Here is a 19901-nt window from a genome sequence, read left to right on the forward strand (position 1 = left end):
TTAGCTGAAAATATTAACAGTACCATGTATATGTGTTTGTGTCTTTGTGTATATTTTAAATCCAGAGTTCAACAATCAGAGCTGACTGGATGACCTCATTTACCCACTCCCTGTTCACACATAAAGCTTATCCAAAATGATACTGCTAATGATATTAAGAAGTTAGCAATCTGATATTTTGCCAGGCTGTTTGTCAGATCACATGTTTCTAATTAAATTTTCATTGATTCTTGGGGTGCCTGTGTAGCTCAGTCAGTTAAGCATCAGACTTCGGCTCAGGTCATGATCTCACATTTTGTGAGTTCGAGCCCTGTGGCAGGCTCTGTGCTCACAGCTCAGAGCCTGGAGCCTGCTTCAGATTCTGTCTCTGTCTCTCCCTGCGCTTTCCTGGCTCACGCTCTGTCTCTCTCTGTCTCTCTGTCCTCTCTCTCTCTCACTCTCGCTCTCTCTCAAATATAAGTAAGCATTACAAAATTAAATGACTAAATAAATACATTTTCATTGATTCTTGAGGATAGCATTTAAATGAACAAGGATTAGGTGTGAAGCACACAGCACACACTGTAAATATACAATAAAATATTTTAAAGAGTTCACTGTTGATTTTCAACATTTTGCATGCCTCTCCCCCATAAATAATCCAAAGATTCCTTTTTAAGTCACTTACAATCCAGCAGTTAAAAACTGTTTTTTGATTTTCCACTTAGAAGATTTATTAGATGGTCAGATGCAGAACACAATTTTAAAATTTATCTAGTAGAATAATACAGTAAATAAGAGCTTAACCTCTAAATTGAGTTGTCTTATATTAAAATCCCAGACCCACCATTTACAAGTTGTTTAACTTTGGGAAATATCTGTGTCTCTCTATGTCTGTGACTCAGTTCCTCACCTATCCACCCTCATAAAGTTGTGAGGATGACAGATAATCCATGTAAAATTCCTCACACAGTTGGAACACTTACTATGACATCTGGTCATAGTAAGTGACCAGTAAATCATTAATTTTTGTTCACTTAGCAAATGAAAGCCTGGCTAGACAGCTCAATAATATTCTCCTCCTCTCTAGGATGGTGATGATATACTAGGTTCTATGTTATATATACAGACTAGGAAGACATCCCTTTTCTGAAGACACACCTGGTGAGTATTCTAGGGTTCAGGGATGCTGAAGTATCATGCAAGGCAAAATTTGGTGAGTAAGTAGTTATTATGATCTCTAACTTAAAGTAGTAATAAATGTAAGTGCTGAGCATGTTTAAATCTCATTACATAAAGTAAGGCACCCCTCAGGACTTGCAGCTCCTTAAACAACTAGATATTTAAAAGGAAATCAAAGTCAGTGTTTCCTAGGCAAACATAAAATCAAGGTACATTCATTGTAAAAATGCAAAACAATAAAAAGAAATGCTGAAATGCAATGTATTGGTGGAATGGTAACAGCTTTCTTGACTAATCTCCCATTTATAGACAACAATTCAATCATTTAGACAAATCTACTTCAACCCACATTAGAAAGTCATACTAGGCCTGGTGCAAGATGCACTTGTCCATAAATTAGAGTTGTTAGAAGTAGACCATAAAGCAATCTCCCTTAACTGCTATTACCAGCTGGGTTTTGCAAAGAATGCAAATTTATCTGTGAAAATTATGTGTCCTTAGGCTAATACCTTATATTTTGGTCTGGGACTCCGGAATGATAACACCCATGATTGTAATTCTTTTTGCTAAGCTTAAGAACTTTCGTGTGATATTTGTGACTTTTTTTTTTCTCTAGTAAGTTTAGGCATGAGCTTGTCTTTGTCTGCCTATTTAGAGTTAAATGAATTTCCAAGCCTCTGGACTTGGAAGCTCTGGCTTCAGCCCTAAAATTCCACATATCTGTTCTTTCCAAACTTTCTTACCTACTCAAATTCAGCTTTGAATCTCCTTGGCAAAGCAGGGCCTCTCCTGGCAGGTAAACCTGCCAAGTGAATACACCCCTTAGGGGTGTGTCAGTACCATTTCCTGAAGCAATCTCATAGGGTGGCTCAACTTTTCATTTGCACTCATAACTGCTGCCTCCTCTGAAGCTGCCAGACCTGCTCCTGCTGCTGCTCAGGTAACTTTAACCTCTCCGGGCACCATTATAGGTGGAGAGGGTTGATAAATGGCTTCTACATGTGCCTGCTTGCCTTCCTTCTAACCCTTATTCATAAGCGCTCGCGCGCTCTCTCTCTCTCTCTGTCTCTCTCTCTCTCTCTCGTTCGCTCTCGCTCTGTGTTTGTTCTGTAGGGAGAGTATCTGAGGAGTACCTTACTGACCACTGAGAACATCATGAGCTCAAGCTATTGGAATGAGATGAACAGCAGCAGCTGTGGGACTCAGCAGCCCCCAGAGGTGCCGCAGTGCCAGACCCAGCATTACCACTGCTACCATCAGTCAAGCCAAACCCAGCACCCTCCAGAAAAAAATATAGTGTATGAGAGAGTGAGAACCTACAGTGGTCCCATGAACAAGGTGGTTCAGGCCTTGGACCCAATCAACTCACAGGAAGCGCTGTCCCCTCTCAAAACTGCCTCCTCCTACCAAAATTTGGTTTGGAGCAACAATTCTCAGGTACCACAATGATCGTTATGACAGATTCGTAAAGAGGGTATATCTTGTTCTTCATTTTTTCTTTCTACTTCTCTGCCTCTGTTCTACAGGATGTTATCTTTTGGTGGATTGCAGCTATATATGCAATATACAGTAATCTAAATTCCATCTCTTGCTGCTCTTTCATTTCCTAGTGCTTGTGGTTGTTTAACAGCTCCAGTGAGTTTTATAATCTAACTAAAGCATAAGATGACTCATTTTTTGTTGGATTTGACTGGAATATCTGATCTGAGGTATTCATTCCTTTGCCCTTACTGCAAAGCAACACTCAACTTGAATACAACAATTTTTATAGAGTAATTTCCTAGTGATTCACTTTATTTCATAAATAAATAGATTTTTAAAATATCAAATATGGTAGTACAAGGACAATGGCTTATATGGAGTGATGAGCAATTATTTGTGTTCAGCAAATGGTATGCTGCTCCCGAATAAGTGATATGAACAAATATCTGTTCAAATTGCTGTGTGTGTTTCATCTTCTGAAAACAACACACTGGTTCTTGTATAGCCAAAGTGAATAACTTGTGAATATTGGTAGAAAGAAGATTGAAAGAGTGGATATGGGACTGAAGAAGGCAAGATGAAAGTAATTGTTATACAAAAGTTTAAAAAGGCAGAACTTTGAAACACCCTTTAAAATGAAATAAATTTGCTTTTAAAGAGGTTATTTTATTTCGCTCAGCATAACACCCTCAAGGTCCATCCATGTTGCTACACATGGCCAGATTTCATTGTTTCTCATTGCCATGTAGTATTCCATGGTATAGATAAACCACATCTTCTTGATCCATTCGTCCGTTGATGGACACTTAGGCTCTTTCCATGTTNGAAGGACAAATATCATATGTTTGCACGTATAGGAAGATTAGGAGGAACTTGACGGAGTAACAAGGGGGAGAAGAAGGGCGGAAATGGTGGGGGAAAGGGAGAGAGGCAAACCATGAGAGACTCTTGAATGCTGACAAAAACTGAGGACTGATGGATGTGGGAGGGAGGGGGGGATGGGCATGGAGGAGGGCACTTTGGGGATGAGCACTGAGTCTTATGTGGAAACTAATTTGACAATAAACTATTTGTAAAAAAATAAATAAATAAATAAAAATAAAGTAAAAAAAAAGGGGTTATTTTAGCATTAGTATCTGTGTTAATAATCTTGCCAATGAATGTAAAAGAACATTGCAAGACTATATAAAATTAACAGCTCTATGTTTTCATTCTTTGAGTCACTTACATTAAATTTATATGACTTTAAGTTCTCTGGAAACATCTGTCTAAACTAAAATTATGTTTTCAAGATAAAATTTATACTGTAAAAAGTTCAAAAAGCAACCATTGGGAAGATATTATCTGATGTTGGATTATTGTATAAATCTGGAATAATATGGGTTATTATAAAGAACAATCCAAGATTTACTGTCAGTAATTTCCTAGTTGAAAAAAACTCCACCTGTATTGAAGTCAAAGGAAGAAAAACATAAAGATAAAAAAAATGCTACTTTGCATAACTGATAATAATAATGTAAATGTACATTCCAATATTTAGTATTAAGACGTTAATGAACACCAAAGTGGATGTTGTCTATGTTCCTTAGTAGCCCCAAAACAATGCCAAAAAAGTTACTATTATCATAGAAATGCTAAAATCATCCTGTCATAGTTATTTAAAAACATTAATTCCTTTCTTGTCAACTTGCTAGTATAGGAACGATAGATAAAAATTTAAGAGTAGAAATTTAACAAATTATAAATATTAACCACAGAACAAGTTAAGGATAACTTTATTGTATATTGCTGAGTTCAGTCCTTTTTAAAAATTCCAGGGGCGCCTGGGTGGCTTAGTCGGTTAAGCGTCCGACTTTCGCTTAGGTCATGATCTCGCGGTTCGTGGGTTCGAGCCCTGCGTCGGGCTCTGTGCTGACTGCCAGCTCGGAGACTGGAGCCTGTTTCAGAGTCCTTCTCTCACTGACTCTCTCCTCCTCACGCTGTCTCTCTCCTAGAAATAAATACAACATTAAAAAATTGTTTAAAAATTCCAGGACCAAGCTGGTCAAGCTTTTTTTTTTTTTTAATGTTTTATTTATTTCTAGGAGAGAGAGAGAGACAGCGTGAACAGGGGAGGGTCAGAGAGAGAGGGAGACACAGAATTGGAAACAGGCTCCAGGTTCTGAGCCGGCTCTCAGCACAGAGCCCAACGCGGGGCTCGAACTCAAGAACCGAGAGATCATGATCTAAGCGAAAGTCGGACGCTTAACAGACTAAGCCCCCAGGCGCCCCCGGTCAAGCCTTTTTACAAGATTTTTCTTCTTTCTACCTGACAATTGCTAAAGCAATACTTATAAGAATACAAACAAAACAAAGCAAAACAACAAAATAACTTGGATAAGGGATTGGAATGAAGAATGTTGTGATTTATGAAGTTATTTATAATTGAAAAGAAAAAAAAATAAGGCCTTGTGTGAGGATGAGGTAGGTGAAATTCTATATATGTGGTAAAGGACAAAACTAAGAAGTTTCATTCCCTTAGTGAAACAAGAAGAAAATTTGACTATGAAATTTCAAACTGAGTTAGATATCAAAGGGCATTCACAAATCCACTAAAAGATAATTTGGCAAGAGTGCTTTTAGGTAGCTGTCACAAACAATGTGACAAAGAAACTCTTCTATTTTATTTTTCTTTCTCTCTGTTTCTTAACAGGATCCCATTGTGTAAAGTAGAACCTAGATTTTATATGAAATTACTTTCCTGGTAAAGCAATGGGTAAGATGTGATAGAAGCTTTATTATACACCATACCAAGCACAATCAAACAGCACATATTACTCAAAACTATTTTCTTTCATGTTTTAATAAAGTCTCTCTTTAATATGCCATATTTTAGAGACATTTTGAGTTGGTGTGTAGCAACTATTTTGAAGCTACAGTTTGTGGACTTGGCGGCTAAGACTGTGTATTATAATCAATTGTTGCTTATCATAAATTCAGTTAAACTTTTACTTTAATTGTCTTTAGCATCTTGGTGTTTTGTATGACATTCAGATAATTCATATATATATATATATATATATATATAATCTAAAGCAGGCTCCAGGCTCTGAGCTGTCAGAAGAGAGTTGGATGCAGAGCTGGGACTTGTGAACCACGAGATCATGACTGAGCCAAAGTCAGACGCTTAACGGACTGAGCCCCAAAATACAATATTTTTTAATACCAGTCATTAATTGAGTTGAATATATATTAAATGCTTATTAGGTAGGAAACAATAATTATTTGGATAAATACCATTTGATTATCCTAGGGAGAGTCCTCATTGAGGATACATGTATAAGACATGGTCTGTTAAGTGTTCCATATGTTTATATTTCATTTTAAAATATTATTTTGTTCTTTGGCCATCAACATTTTATTTAATAAAATAAGATTTGATGAAAGAAGGGATCTCGTAATGTGTGTGTTGCATGCGTTACCATTCTTTTGAATTTAAAACTTGAAACCGAATTTAACTCTAGAGAGCTTCCAGGGGAGAATGTGTGTTATTGATAGCCTCTGCTATCAATAATTATTCAGCTGGGCTTATCTTTGTTTACATGATATTTTCACCTTTTCTTTGGTTACAAAGATTGTGGATAGCTCCCTTACTGTGCCAGAAAGGAACACACTATCAGAAAAAATTTCCAGTCTGTGGGGAGGAGTGTGTTGCTTTGATACATTGTTGTTCAAAGGTGTGGTCAATAAAGTAAATGACTGTTCAGGGAAGCAGGTTGTCTGAAAATGGAATGAGGTCATAGGATAAAGAGTCCCATGTTTTCAGCTTTGGTCAGCCCTGTTTTGCTTACAATTAAATAAAGCTATAGAAATTGTGAATGCAACTAATTGCTGGGTAAAAATTCCCATGCCAATTGTTTCTTATTTAAGGGAGGTTTGATAAATTGCCAGGCCTGTTTTTAGGCCATGACACTCACAAGCTGTCCTTGTGTGTGTATGTGGCAAGGTTGGGGAGGGACATGGCAAGAGGAAAGGAGGTGAACTGGTCCTTTAACTGCAATGATCTAGATTTCTTTTCTTGACAATTCATGGTAAAATAACTGGGAGATTTGTTATGCTCTTAAATCCCATTGATTTTTATTAATTATTTTTACTATAGCTGACACACAATGTTACATTAGTTTCATGTGTACTGAATAGTGATTCAACTTCTCTATGCATTATGCTATGCTCTCTACAAGTATACCTGCCATCTGTTCCTATACAATATAATTACAATATCATTAACTATAGTTCTTATGCTGTCTCTTTTTATTATTATTTATTATCATAGAGAAAGGGAGAAAAAATGTGAGTGGAGGGAGGGGAAGAGAGAGAGGGAGAGAGAGAAATCCCAAGCAGGCTCCACAGGGAGGCTTGAACTGTTAGATCATGACCTAAGCCAAAATTAAGAGTTGGACGCTTGGACACATAACCATCTGAGTCACCCAAGTGCCCCTGTGATGTTTATTCTTGTGACTCATTCATTCCATACTGAAAGCCTGTATCACCCACTCCCCTTCACTTGTTTTGCCCACACCCTCACACCTCTTCCTTCTGGCAGCCATCAACTTGTTGTCTGTATTTATAGGTCTGATTCTGCTTTTTGTTTGTTAAACCCCATTTAAAAGTAAAAACCTTTGTAAACAAGTATTTTTGAGCTAACTTTTCTTTTACACCAGCAGCTATGGTAATAGCATTATTTTTAATTTCCAATGGAGCATATATATACCTCTAATTTTAAAGACAAAAAGCATTGCAAAGAGACTGTACACTTTATTTATTCTCCTAGGTTCCTTCAGGTAAAGAGGAGAAAGAGTGTCTTAAATGAGGGATTTCCTTTGGAGGAAAGGGATAAATGGAAGAAGTACTATTACTAGTACATTCTAATACATTTTACTGCTTTCTTTACATGAGAACAGAATTACAGATTTCATCCTAAATCAAGGAAGTATTTTCTTCATCTAAAAAAAAGATCATTAGAATTTATATGTTTCTTCCTGTACAAAGTTCAGAACAACATTAAACAATAACCTAAGGCAGGTATTTAACCATGTTGCTAGCTTTGAAAGGTTTTAACAAAAGCGTCTTTATTACTATTCAAGGAATTTATTTAAGTGGCAGTTTGCCTTGACAAATTCTGTCAGCATAAATGATCATAAAGTATAAATAAGACTCAGATATCAGATGTTACTGTGTGAGATAAATAAAAGTCAAATGTGTAGACCAGGAATATATAGTATAGCATGGTGGTTACAAGTATAGACCTGGAACTAGACTGCTAGATTTAAATGTTAGTTCTACCACATACTAGTTATATGAACTTCAGTAAGTCATACAACATATCACTGTTTCAGTTGCCATATCTGTAAAAAATGGGAATGGTATTTGAACTTTACTTACTAAAGTTAAAAATTAATTCAGTAGGTTAAGGGAGATAGGTAGTTTCAGAGAGGCTATGAAATGCATATCATGCTCCCAAAAGAAAGAAAGGTGCATTTTGGGGTACCTGGTTGGCTCAGTGGGTTCAGTGGTTAAGCATCCAACTCTAGGTTTCTGCTCAGGATGTCATCTCACTGTTAGTGAGTTCAAGCTGGGCCTTGGGCTCCCTGCTGACAGGGAGGAGCCTGCTTGAGATTTTCCCTCTCTCCCTTCTTCCCACCACAGAATGCACTCATGCTCTTTCTCTCAAAATAAATCTTAAAAACAAAGAAAGAAAAAGAAAGAAATATGCACTTTGATTGACGGATGTCAGTTTTCATCTTTTTCATCTTCTTAACCATTTGCTTTGTCAAAATGGGAAAATCATATAGATAGAAGGATATATACACATGATTACATACATAAAAATTTTTCATTCAGTTCTTTTTAAAAAGGTTTATGAATTTAATTCTCTTTCTCCTGAAATATTCACTGTAAACTTATACTTTGAGCATTTGTGGCTTCATTTTTTATTTCCCATTATACCTAATTATGTAAATTGGCAATGCTTTGATCACACATTTGTACCACCATAAACTTTCTTGAATGTGATGATCTTAGACATATTTCTATATTTAAATGAGTAGCCTGAATATATAAATTTGCAGTGTCCTGTAGAGCACTCTGCAATGGTGGAGATGTTCTCTGTTTGTGTTATCCATGTGTATCCACTGGCTACATATGGCTGCAGAACAGTTAGAATGTAGCTAGTGTGACTGGGGAATGAAATGTTCAATTTTATTTGATTTTGATTAATTTATATATAAATGAAAATAGTCACATGCTACCCTATTAGAAGTGCAGCTTTAGAAGAAACATTAGGTGAGAAGCAGATGGCAAACAAGCTTTAATGATCAGTGTCACTACATTTTAGAAGAAAAAAACAAAACCACAAACTAAAAACAGTCCATCTCAAATATCAAAGACTCTAAGAGCATGGGAACTTCCAAATTACTCTTTCTAAAGGATTCTTATCCCAGTAAACATTATAAATACGTTCTTGCTATTCCAGTTTTTTGATCATATACCATGAGTTTTAGAAAATTGTTTTAGTGGTTTTCCTCGTTAGTCTTTCTTATCTAGTAGAGCCTAATAAGCCTTTCAAGCATATGTCTTTACCCAATCTTTCCAGTGTCAAAAGAGCTCTTATTTTTATAGCCTATTCATTATCTATCATTTTATTTTGTATGTGGGGCTAAGGGTTTTGTTGGTTATATTTTTATGAGTCAATGATAAAATTGAGAAGAATTATTGAGTGCTCTATGCAAGGTGGTGTGCTGGACACCATCATGTGTTATCTTATCCAATGCTCACTAAAACCCTGAAGAAGTGTATTATTGTTCCCACCTTATCCATAAGGACACTGAGGTCCTGAGGGGTTAAGTAATTTATTCTAGGTTCTAAAACAAGAATACATATTCTGTGTTAGGCACTATGCTGTGTGTTTTCCACCATATACTACTGAATTTGATTCTAACAACTATCCTATGAATTAGGTGTTATTGTCCCATTTTACAGATTAAACAACTGATCCCCATAGCTAGCATGTCCATGAACCAGGAATTAAACCTAAGACATTTAAAACATAAGCCTACATTCTTAGCCACTACACTAGACTGTTTCAAAAATTTGTTCTTTTCAGAAATAAGATGCAGTTTTGTGAATTCTCCCTAGGACAACTCCAGTTTCCCAGCTCTGATTTAAGGTATACTAAGGTATGGACAATTATCTCAGGTGATGTAGTGAAATTATCCCAAAAAGCAGATGGATTTTAATCCATTCTGATCTTAAAATTGTGGTGTCATATGTACTATATAAAAGGAAGAAGAAAAGAAAAGAAAAGGAAGAAGGGGGCTGGTACAACTTTGCAAGATTAAAATCATTACTTTAGGAAGTGTGGGGAAAACAGCATGGATTTTATACTAAGCCTGAACCCACCTGATTATAAACAAAATTATTTTTTACCAGACCTCTACCAATATAGTAACCAATAAGGCAATAGTTATGTATCTGGCAAATGTGAGACACAGGAATAAACAACTCAATACTATGCTAAATATTTAATCAGAAAAATAGAGCCTTCTTACAAAATTGAAAGATTTAGATAATATGCATATTAAATAAAAATGTGATATTTTGTTGAGTTTTAAGGCCTTGGCATACATTCTGTAAATATATCATGCAGTCTGTAAAAAAAAAAAAAAAAACACACACACACAAAAAAAACAAAAAACCTCCATTGAATTTTTAGTTTAAGTTATTTAATCAGGGGTATTCTTTCACACAGTCACTTTTGGGTGGATCTCTTATTCTCAGGCACTCAAAAGTTACTTTTGAGGGGCACCTGGGTGGCTTAATCGGTTAAGCGTCCGACTTTTGCTTAGGTCATGATCTCGCGGTTCGTGGGTTCGAGCCCCGGGTCGGGCTCTGTGCTGACTTGCCAGCTCAGAGCCTGGAGCCTGTTTCAGATTCTGTGCCTCTGTCTCTCTCTGATCCTCTCCTGCTCATGCTGTTTCTCTCTCCTAGAAATAAATAAAACAAAAAAAAAATTTTTTTTAAGTTACTTTTGATAGTAATTTAAAAAGGTAAATATCTAGCATCTTATTATAAGAACTAATCAAATCTAACAGAACTTGTTCAACAACTTTAAAAACAGAAAATATTATGAGGCAACCAGATGCAGCAAAGTATAGTGACTAAACGCATAAGTTCCGGAGTCATGCTATTTGAGTTGGAATTCCAATACTCTATGATTTTCAGCCATTACTCAACCTATCTTTGTCTAACGTTTATATGTAAAATGTGATGATAATAGTACCTCCCTCATGGGATTGCTTTAAGTGTCAAATGAGATAATCTATGCAATCTATTTGGTGTAGAAAGCTCTTAGTAAGTGTTGGTTGTCCTCATTACCATCATCGTCATCAAAGGAAAACAAGATAGACAAGTTTCAAGGATTTGAAATTGCTTTATCTTTATGGAAAAATAAGCTGGAAATCATCTTCTGTATTCACAGAATGGCACAAATAGAAAGGAGCTTAAAGATCTTCTAATTCACATTTATCCGCACCCAAATTTCATTTCTCATAAGAGGAAAATGAAGCTCAAGGAGAACTGTTTAATATCAGTTTGATATGAGTTGTTTGATAACACACATCTGGCTGATAGTTTAACTAGAAGTAGAACCCCGGGTTCTTGGAACCCCAAATCTAGGACTCTTTCCGCTAGATTATTATAGTTATCATTACCCTTTCCCCAGCCTTTTATTATTTTATTATAAGTTATGTGGGACTGTTGCACAGGGAGGCTGAAGCACAAAGATGTACTTATTCATTGAATTTAATGTTTTCAACAAGAAGGATTTAAGTAAATTATATACATATAAGCGACACTGAAAATTAAACATTCATGTAGGTTATCAAATGGGAGAGTTAGAGTCGTTTTCCTGGCATGTCTTTTGAAACTAAGACATCCTCTTCATTCATTTATTCACAAACATTTTTGATCACTTCCTATGGAGTAAGCAATGACTATTTCGGAGATGACTTTCTCCAATCCTGCTTAGAGATAGATGTCACTGAAAGTAACTTCCATCATCAAGTTAATCTTCATTTTGGACATTACTCATAGTATTTTACTTAATTCTATGGACTTCCAGGGGAAACGTTTTCTTTAGCAATCTTTCTGGAATTAATAAACCTTAGGGGCGCCTGGGTGGCTTAGTCGGTTAAGCGTCCGACTTTTGCTTAGGTCATGATCTCGCGGTTCGTGGGTTCGAGCCCCGCGTCGGGCTCTGTGCTGACTTGCCAGCTCAGAGCCTGGAGCCTGTTTCAGTCTGTGACTCCCTCTCTCTCCGACCCTCCCCTGCTCACGCTGTCTCTCTCTCTCTCCTGGAAATAAATAAAAAAACATTAAAAAAAACAACAAAAACCTTATATTCAATTGGTTTTTTGAACCTTATGATCAGTCTAATATTGCTATGATTTAAGCTCATGCTGGTCAACATTACATGTCTTAATCTTTTTTACTGTTATTAAGCTACCACTTTAATATTTCACTTTTTGGAACTACTCCACTAGTCTTCTGTTTCCATGAGGATTTAATGGGAAAAGCTACATTTTCTTAGATTAATTTTAATAATGAAGGCTCAAACTAATTAAGTATATCATAACTTATGGAATTAATTTACTGGCTTTCCAAATATAAGAAGATTGAGTAATTACTTCATTTTAGGATAAACTAGTCTTTGTATAAATACATCAATTTTCCTTTAAATATCTATCTTGACATCTGGAAAAAGTAACCTTGTTTATACCACTATAAATAAATGTCCTAAAAGTGTGATGTGATGTGATGTGATGTGATGTGATGTGTGTGTGTGTGTGCGCGCGCGCACGCTTATTCTTACTTGGGTTAATTTTTGCAAGTTTATAAAACTTTTCAGTTGACTTTTGGAGCACCTGGTTGGCTCAGTCGGTTAAGCATCTGACTTAGGCTCAAGCTATGATCTCGTGGGTTCATGAGTTCAACCCTGCATTCGGTTTTGTGCTAACAGCTCAGAGCCTGAAGCCTGCTTCAGATTTGGTGTCTCCCTCTCCCTCTGCTCCTCCCATGCTCATGCTCTGCCACTCTTAAAAATAAATAAACATTAAAAAGATTAAATATTTCTCAGTATACTCTTTTATCTTACAAGCTAGTCTACTTGGCTAGTATGTTTCATTCTGTTTAATTTGCTGATGTCATCAGATTTGAATTGGTTAAAGGAAAGGTGAAAGAACTACCATTTATAGAATACCTACCAGGTGGCAGGTAGTGTGCACAAATTGTCTTCTCAACATGATCCTAGTATTACTAGTCCCAGCCTAAAAAAGGTAAACGTTTGCAGAAAAACATCCTCCAGACGTGAATACTTTGGCATAATTGGTATAGCCATTTGGGAAATCAATTGGCAATATCTGTTAAAATGAATAATGCACATACTCTATGCTCCATCAATCCTACTTGTTTGTGTAATTCTATAGAAATACACACACAAGGATGTTCATTTCAGCATAGTGAAAACTGGGAACAATTTAAACATTGTTCAGTAGGGAAGTAGATAATTTATTAAACATTATGGAATAATATATATTAATTTAAAATGAATTAAGACATATATCTAATTTATAATGAAAAATGTTTGATTTGCATTGTAAAGTAATAAAAGCAATAAATATTATTTATACATATATATTAATGTAGTGGTACATGAGACAATAATAGTTTATGGGTAAAGGATTTGGTTAAAAAGAGGATAATTAAGGAAAGATCTTTGAGTTTTATCTATATAAATTTTTATGTTCACATGTATTCATGTGTTGTTGTGCAATTAAAAAGCACCTTTTGTTTTCTTATCTCTCTAAACCTGCTCCCCTTGAATCTGTGGGCCCATCTCACCTGCATTTGGTTGCATTTATAACCATCATCCTGAGCTAAAGATGATATATCTGTTTGGCCTACAATCTTTAATTATCTGCATTTGTCTGAGAAATTATCTTCAACTACAGCAGGAAATATGAGAACATATTCAAAGGCGGCCTTGATATATTAAGTTTGCAGTATTACTGATAATGTAACAGGGAAAGAGGGGATGAAAATGTTCCAACCTGAACCAAAAGAAAAACAAAAGAAAAACCATAGCATACAGAATATTTGGCAATTTGTTTTGAGAACAGCACATTATACCTACTTTGTAATTATACTTCCATATGAGTCTGTCAGTGTTTCCCTTATAAGTCCATGATTCTAATTTTTAATAGTCTCTTTGTTCTACAGAAAAAAAATTATTGTATTATTGTGGTCTATGTCCAGTAGTTGTGTCAATTAATTGTGAATTAAAGTAACGTATGAAGAGATTGTGTAATGCTATCAACTTGTTGCACACTAATATATCTATGCAGTTTTGTTGATTTGGGAAAAATGTAAAGTATATGAGCATAATGAATAAACTGACTTTATCAGATCATTATTAAAAATCATATTTTCACTTTTACAGACCACTTTTTGAACATCAGAACTTACTATTTGAAATTTAACTAAAGCATATCAGACAAACCATAATTAAAAGTCAGACTGAAGTAATCTCAAGGCAGTAGACATTTTTTAAGTTTTTATTTTAATTCCAGTTAGTTAACATATAGTGTAATACTAATTTCAGGTGTATAATAGAGTTAGTCAACAATTCCATACATCACCCATTGCTCATCACAACAAGTGCACTCCTTAATCCCCATCACCTATTGAACCCATCCTCCTACCCACCTCCCTTCTGGTAACCATCAGTTTTGTTCTCTATAATTAAGAGTTTATTTCTTGGTTTCTCTCTCTCTCTTTCTCATATGTTTTATTTCTTAAATTCCACATATGAGTGAAATCATTACATATTTGTCTTTCTCTGACTTAATTTTGCCTAGCATAATACATTCTAGTTCCACCCATGTTGCTGCAGATGACCAGATTTCATTCTTTTTTATGGCTAAATAATATTTGGCCGTGTGTGTGTGTACATGTGTATGTGTGTGTGTGTGTGTGTGTGTGTGTGTGTGTATAGAGAGAGACCAGAGAGAGAGACTTGAGTTACTTCCATATCTTGGTTATTGTAAATAATGTTGCTATAAACATCAGGATGCATTAATCCCTTTGAATTCGTACTTTTGTATTCTTTGAGTAAATATCCAGTAGTGAGATTGATTGCTGGATCATAGTGTAGTTCTATTTTTAACTTTTTGAGGAACTTCCATACTGTGTTCCAGAGTGACTGCACCAGTTTGCATCCCCATCAACAGTACAGGAGGGTTTTCCCTTTTTCCACATCCTCCCCAACACCTGCTGTTCCTTGTATTTGTTTTTGTTTTTGTTTTTTTTTTTTTAATTTTGGCCATCTGACAGGTGTGAGATGATAGCTTATTGTAGTTCTGATTTGCATTTTCAGGGAAGTAGTCTTAGTTGAGTTTTCAAAGGTAGTTTTCTGTCATGGTTAGGGAATTTTTACATTTAATGTTTTTCTGTTGATAAATTTTACATCTTGTTAAATTGCAGACATATAATAACAGTGGGGTATACATTAGCAGGAATCTCAAAGAGAAGAAAAGAATGCAACCTAGAAGTACAAGAAGAATGTGTTGTTTTGAAGTATTCTAGAAATTATTTTATCATTAGTTTACTAACAAAACTGACAAAGGAGTTCAGTGATGTGCTTTTGGGATATAATATAAGAAAACACTAAGTAAAGTTCTTATTTCTGACAAACCAGGTTATTATAAAATTAATGGAAATAAAACCTCAAGCAGGTAAGATATTCACTGCTCTGTATCCATTTCTGAACCCCCTTTTGTTTTTCTCAACAGGAACTCCATTCCCCAACTCTGAAAATAGCAACTTGTCCCCCAACCAGTGTACATATAACCCAAAATACAGAACAGGTAAAAAAAAAAAGTTATGTGTTATAATAGGTTCTTTCCTTTTTAATATAAGCCTTGATCATATATTTAAGCAATTTTTAAGCCCTCCTAAGGCTTTACACATTCACAAAATGTCCAGAACACAAAACTAGAAAAGGGATTCTCACGTATGATAGTCAGCTTAGCCCATTAAAGCAATGTGAAACAAGTGCTGAACTAAATGCTGTGAACTGACTTTTCAATTTCATGGTCTATTCAATCTGGTTGTTCTTAGTTTAACTTTTAGTCAAGGATCTCCTAGTGATTTTATATATATAAAGGATCCTTGATTTTTAGCACAAATAAAATACTTAGATCTAGACTGATCAAGACCTGACTTCGTGAGTGATAGTACTGGAAGTTTACGTTCAGAGAGAATAGCATAAAAGGTCAGAACTAGCTCTTCTCAAAAGTGCATGACCTGAAAGACTTGCAAGGATCTAATTCCCTTAGCCTTTACGACTTAATAATCCCACTTTTAAGATTACCCTGGAGTCTAAGCATTATATCTCCAAAATATACCTGTAATAATAGTGAAATACCATATTCACAAATATATCTTTTTTTTAAATATTTTTATCTATCTCTAGGAGAGAGAGAGAGAAATAGTGTGAGCAGGGGAGGGTCAGAGAGAGAGGGAGTCACAGACTCTGAAACAGGCTCCAGGCTCTGAGCCAGCTGTCAGCACAGAGCCCGACGCGGGGCTCGAACCGACGAACCGCGAGATCATGACCCGAGCGAAAGTCGGACGCCCAACCGACTAAGCCACCCAGGCGCCCCCACAAATATATCTTTAATGAACTAGTCACCATACAGTAACAAGTGAATTCTAAGGAAACAAAACATATAATACCCTAAGTTTGTTACTACATAGGAGGGGAGTATAAAGGGTGTGGGATTTGGCTAGGAGGGAGAAAGGTGGTGTTCTAAGAAAGCAGACCTGCCCAGATGAAGTGCCAGTGCCTAAAGTTCAATATAGTAAGGAAAAGGTGATCTTATGCAAAACAAATAAGATTATCAAAAGTTTGTCTGCCACTTCCTAATTTGGCTTAGTCTAGAGCTAAGTCAGTTAGAATTTTGCATTTATTTAGCAAACATTTACTGAGTGCTAATTATGTATCAAACATTGTATAAAGATACGTTACACCCAATTGCTGTTCTCAAAGAGCTCATAGACTAGCATGGGTCACATATATAACAAAACAGAGGACAGTGGCATAAAGGCTACGACAGTGATAGAAATAGAGCGCTACAGGACCACCAAGATAGGATTGCCTCAGAAAAATAAGTCCACTTAAATCACAGAGCTATTCACTACATTCAACTGCAGTCAGCAAATTATATTAGCTATTATTTTTCATAATGAAGGGCTTTCTAATTTGGTTTACTGTGTTTTAATTCTGATAATAAAAATATATTTATTTTAGAGAATTTTAGAACAATTAAAAACGTAGAGAAGATGAAATAAAAATTACTCATGATCCGTTCTCTTACACACAAATACTATCACTAGTATTTTATGTTTTCTTCCATTAATTTTTTTTAATTTTTTAATGTTTATTTATTTTTGAGACCGAAACAGAGCATGAGTTGGGAGGGGCAGACAGAGAGGGAAACAGAATCGGAAGCAGGTTCCAGGCTCTGAGCTGTCAGCACAGAGCCCGATATGGGGCTCAAACCCACAAACTGTGAGATCATGACCTGAGCTGAAGTCGGACGCTTAACTGACTGAGTCACCCGGGCACCCCTGTTTTCTTCCATTTAAATAAAGAACTGAAATCATACCACATATGCAGCTTTATATCTTCATTTCTCATTTAACATTGTATAATATTATGATCTTTTTTCATTGTAAGTTTGTATTTCTCAAAATCATTATTTTAATAGCTACATATTTCACTCTTCCTACTCCACTTTCACCACTATCATTATTTAAAAATTATTGTCCAGTTAAAATATGGTATTCTTTTGTTATGTTTATTTGATTCTTAGCTTGGTTGAATACTTCTTGCTGCTTATTAACCATTTGTTTTTCATTTATAAGAAAAATGTTCATGCCATTTGCTCACTTTTCAATTAATATGAAAATTTTTTTACTTATTGAGGTATAAAAATTGTATATTAATGATATTGATTCTTTTTCCATCAAAAGCTGACAAATGACTTTGTTCTAGTGCTTTATCTCTCCTTTCTTGAATTAATTTTTTTGAGAGAGAGACAGAGAATGAGAGTACACCTGGAGAGGTGCAGAGGGAGAAGGAGGGGTTCCTGGCTTAGTATGGAGCCTGATGTGGGGCTCCATCTCACTACCCTGAGATGACAGAAGCTGAATTCAAGAGTCAGACACTTAACCAAATGAGCCACCCAGGCGCCCCTTGTCTCTCTCTCTCTCTCTCCCTCTCTCTTTTTATTTAAAATTTTTGATGTTTATTTATTTTTGAGAAATAAAGAGAAAGCAAGAGACAGAGAGTGAGCGAGCGGGGGGGTGGGGCAGAGAGGGAGATACAGAATCCAAAGCAGGGTCCAGACTCTGAGCTGTCAGCACAGAGCCGGACACAGGACTCAAACTCACAAATCATGATATCATGACTTGAGCTGAAGTTGGATGCTTAACCAACTGAACTGCCCAGGCACCCTGCCTCTTATCTCTTTTTTAATGTTATTTATGGTTCTCTCCCACAACCACATTGAAGATTTAAATGTTTAAGTACATACACATGCACACACACTTACACACACATTTTTCTCTTTGTGTCTCCTTCCATTTTTTAAAATATGAGATAATTAATAAATATTAAGGTATATTTTCTTCTAATCATGTGGGGGTCATTTACAATGAAATTAATATTTTGGAACGCTCATCAAATATAGTTTGAGGGTCCCTGGGTGGCTCAGTCGTTATGGGTCTTGGTTTGAGTCCCACTGTTCATGGGGTCAGGCACTATGTGTGCTGACAGTGTGAAGCCTGCTTGGGTGCTTGGGATTCTCTCTTCTCCTCTCCCCCTGCTCCCTCACTCTCTCTCTCAAAATAAATAAATACACTTTAATATATATATATAAAATATATATTAAATATATACACATATATATGTGGCTTGATATGTGTGATGAATTACCATGAAATGAGTATAACAGAAATATCTAGCACAGTGTTGAGCACATAAACACATGCTTTCATATAGGTTCCTAAGGTTGAAATTAACTAAAACCATAAATTCATATGTATCATTATGCAAATGACTTTTAAAATTTCACTCTGAAAATTGCTTTCTATTATCAATGGCTTCAAGATCACTAAACAACTATAATTATATGCATCTTTTACCTTTCTTCACAGGAACCTCATTCTCCAACAATAAAAGTCACTGCATATCCACAGACTACTATTAGGAGATACATAGTACAAAATCCTGAACAGGTAAACTATATCACACAAACTCTTGTCCCAGCCCATAATTTCTTAGAAGTTGATAGCTTAAACAAGAAGGGTGAGTCAGTTACCAGATCCCTAAAATCAACTTATTGGAGTTTCTTCCTGTTATAAAGTTAATTTCTAATCATTACTATTTAAAAAGTCATTTTTAATTCCAGACAACTGTGTGCCCATATATTCTGATTCAATGATGCAACAGTTCCAATCAGCATGGAAATTCTTGGTTTATAAAGTCTTTCTACTTCTATAGCTCCACCTTTGTGCTACAAAGGATTTTGTGCTCTTTGAACCAAAGGAAAAAGGGACAAAGTTCTTTCACAGACTTCACATATAAAGGTAGCCGCTGTTACATCAGAGATTGGAGTCTTTATTTAGATATGTCATTGTGATATGGGCTAGGAGGAAGAAAATGAAAAGTCAAAAGTTCAAAAGTGTCTCTATGCCTTTGTTGCCTATACTATGAACTTTTGTGCCTAGCAATGAGATCTTTTGAATATTATATTGTTATAAAAAAGAAAATTATATTGTTATATTTTCTACTAAGATATATAACCTTATATTTTACAAACTAAGATATTTTCTTTCATTTTTTTCTTCCAAGATTTTATTTAAATTCACATATAATGTAGTATTGGTTTCAGGAGTAGAATGTAGTGATTTGCTACTTACATATAACACCCAGTGCTCATCCCAACAAGTTGCCCTCCTTGATATCCATCATCCATTTAGCCCACCCCCCTCAGCCACCACCCCTTCAGCAATCCTCAGTTTGTTCTCTAAAGTTGAGTCTCTTATGCTTTGCCTCCCTCTCTGTTTTTATTTTATTTTATTTTTTCTATCTATTTGAG

At 35.6% G+C, this 19901-nt stretch overlaps 1 protein-coding gene across 1 annotated transcript in view; it reads left to right on the plus strand.

Annotated features, from left to right (window-relative positions):
* The first annotated feature begins 2316 nt into the window (after positions 1-2316).
* Positions 2317-19901, plus strand: part of POF1B (POF1B actin binding protein) — an 89851-nt gene continuing 72266 nt past the window's right edge. Inside the window, exons 1-3 of the mRNA XM_039225195.1 lie at positions 2317-2598; positions 15528-15602; positions 18958-19038. Of these exons, the coding sequence (XP_039081126.1) occupies positions 2317-2598; positions 15528-15602; positions 18958-19038 (438 nt within the window). The remainder of the gene's footprint in view (positions 2599-15527; positions 15603-18957; positions 19039-19901) is intronic.

Source organism: Hyaena hyaena, unplaced genomic scaffold, assembly GCF_003009895.1.
Source record: "Hyaena hyaena isolate Hyena2069 unplaced genomic scaffold, ASM300989v1 scaffold_1961, whole genome shotgun sequence".
NCBI lineage: Eukaryota > Metazoa > Chordata > Mammalia > Carnivora > Hyaenidae > Hyaena > Hyaena hyaena.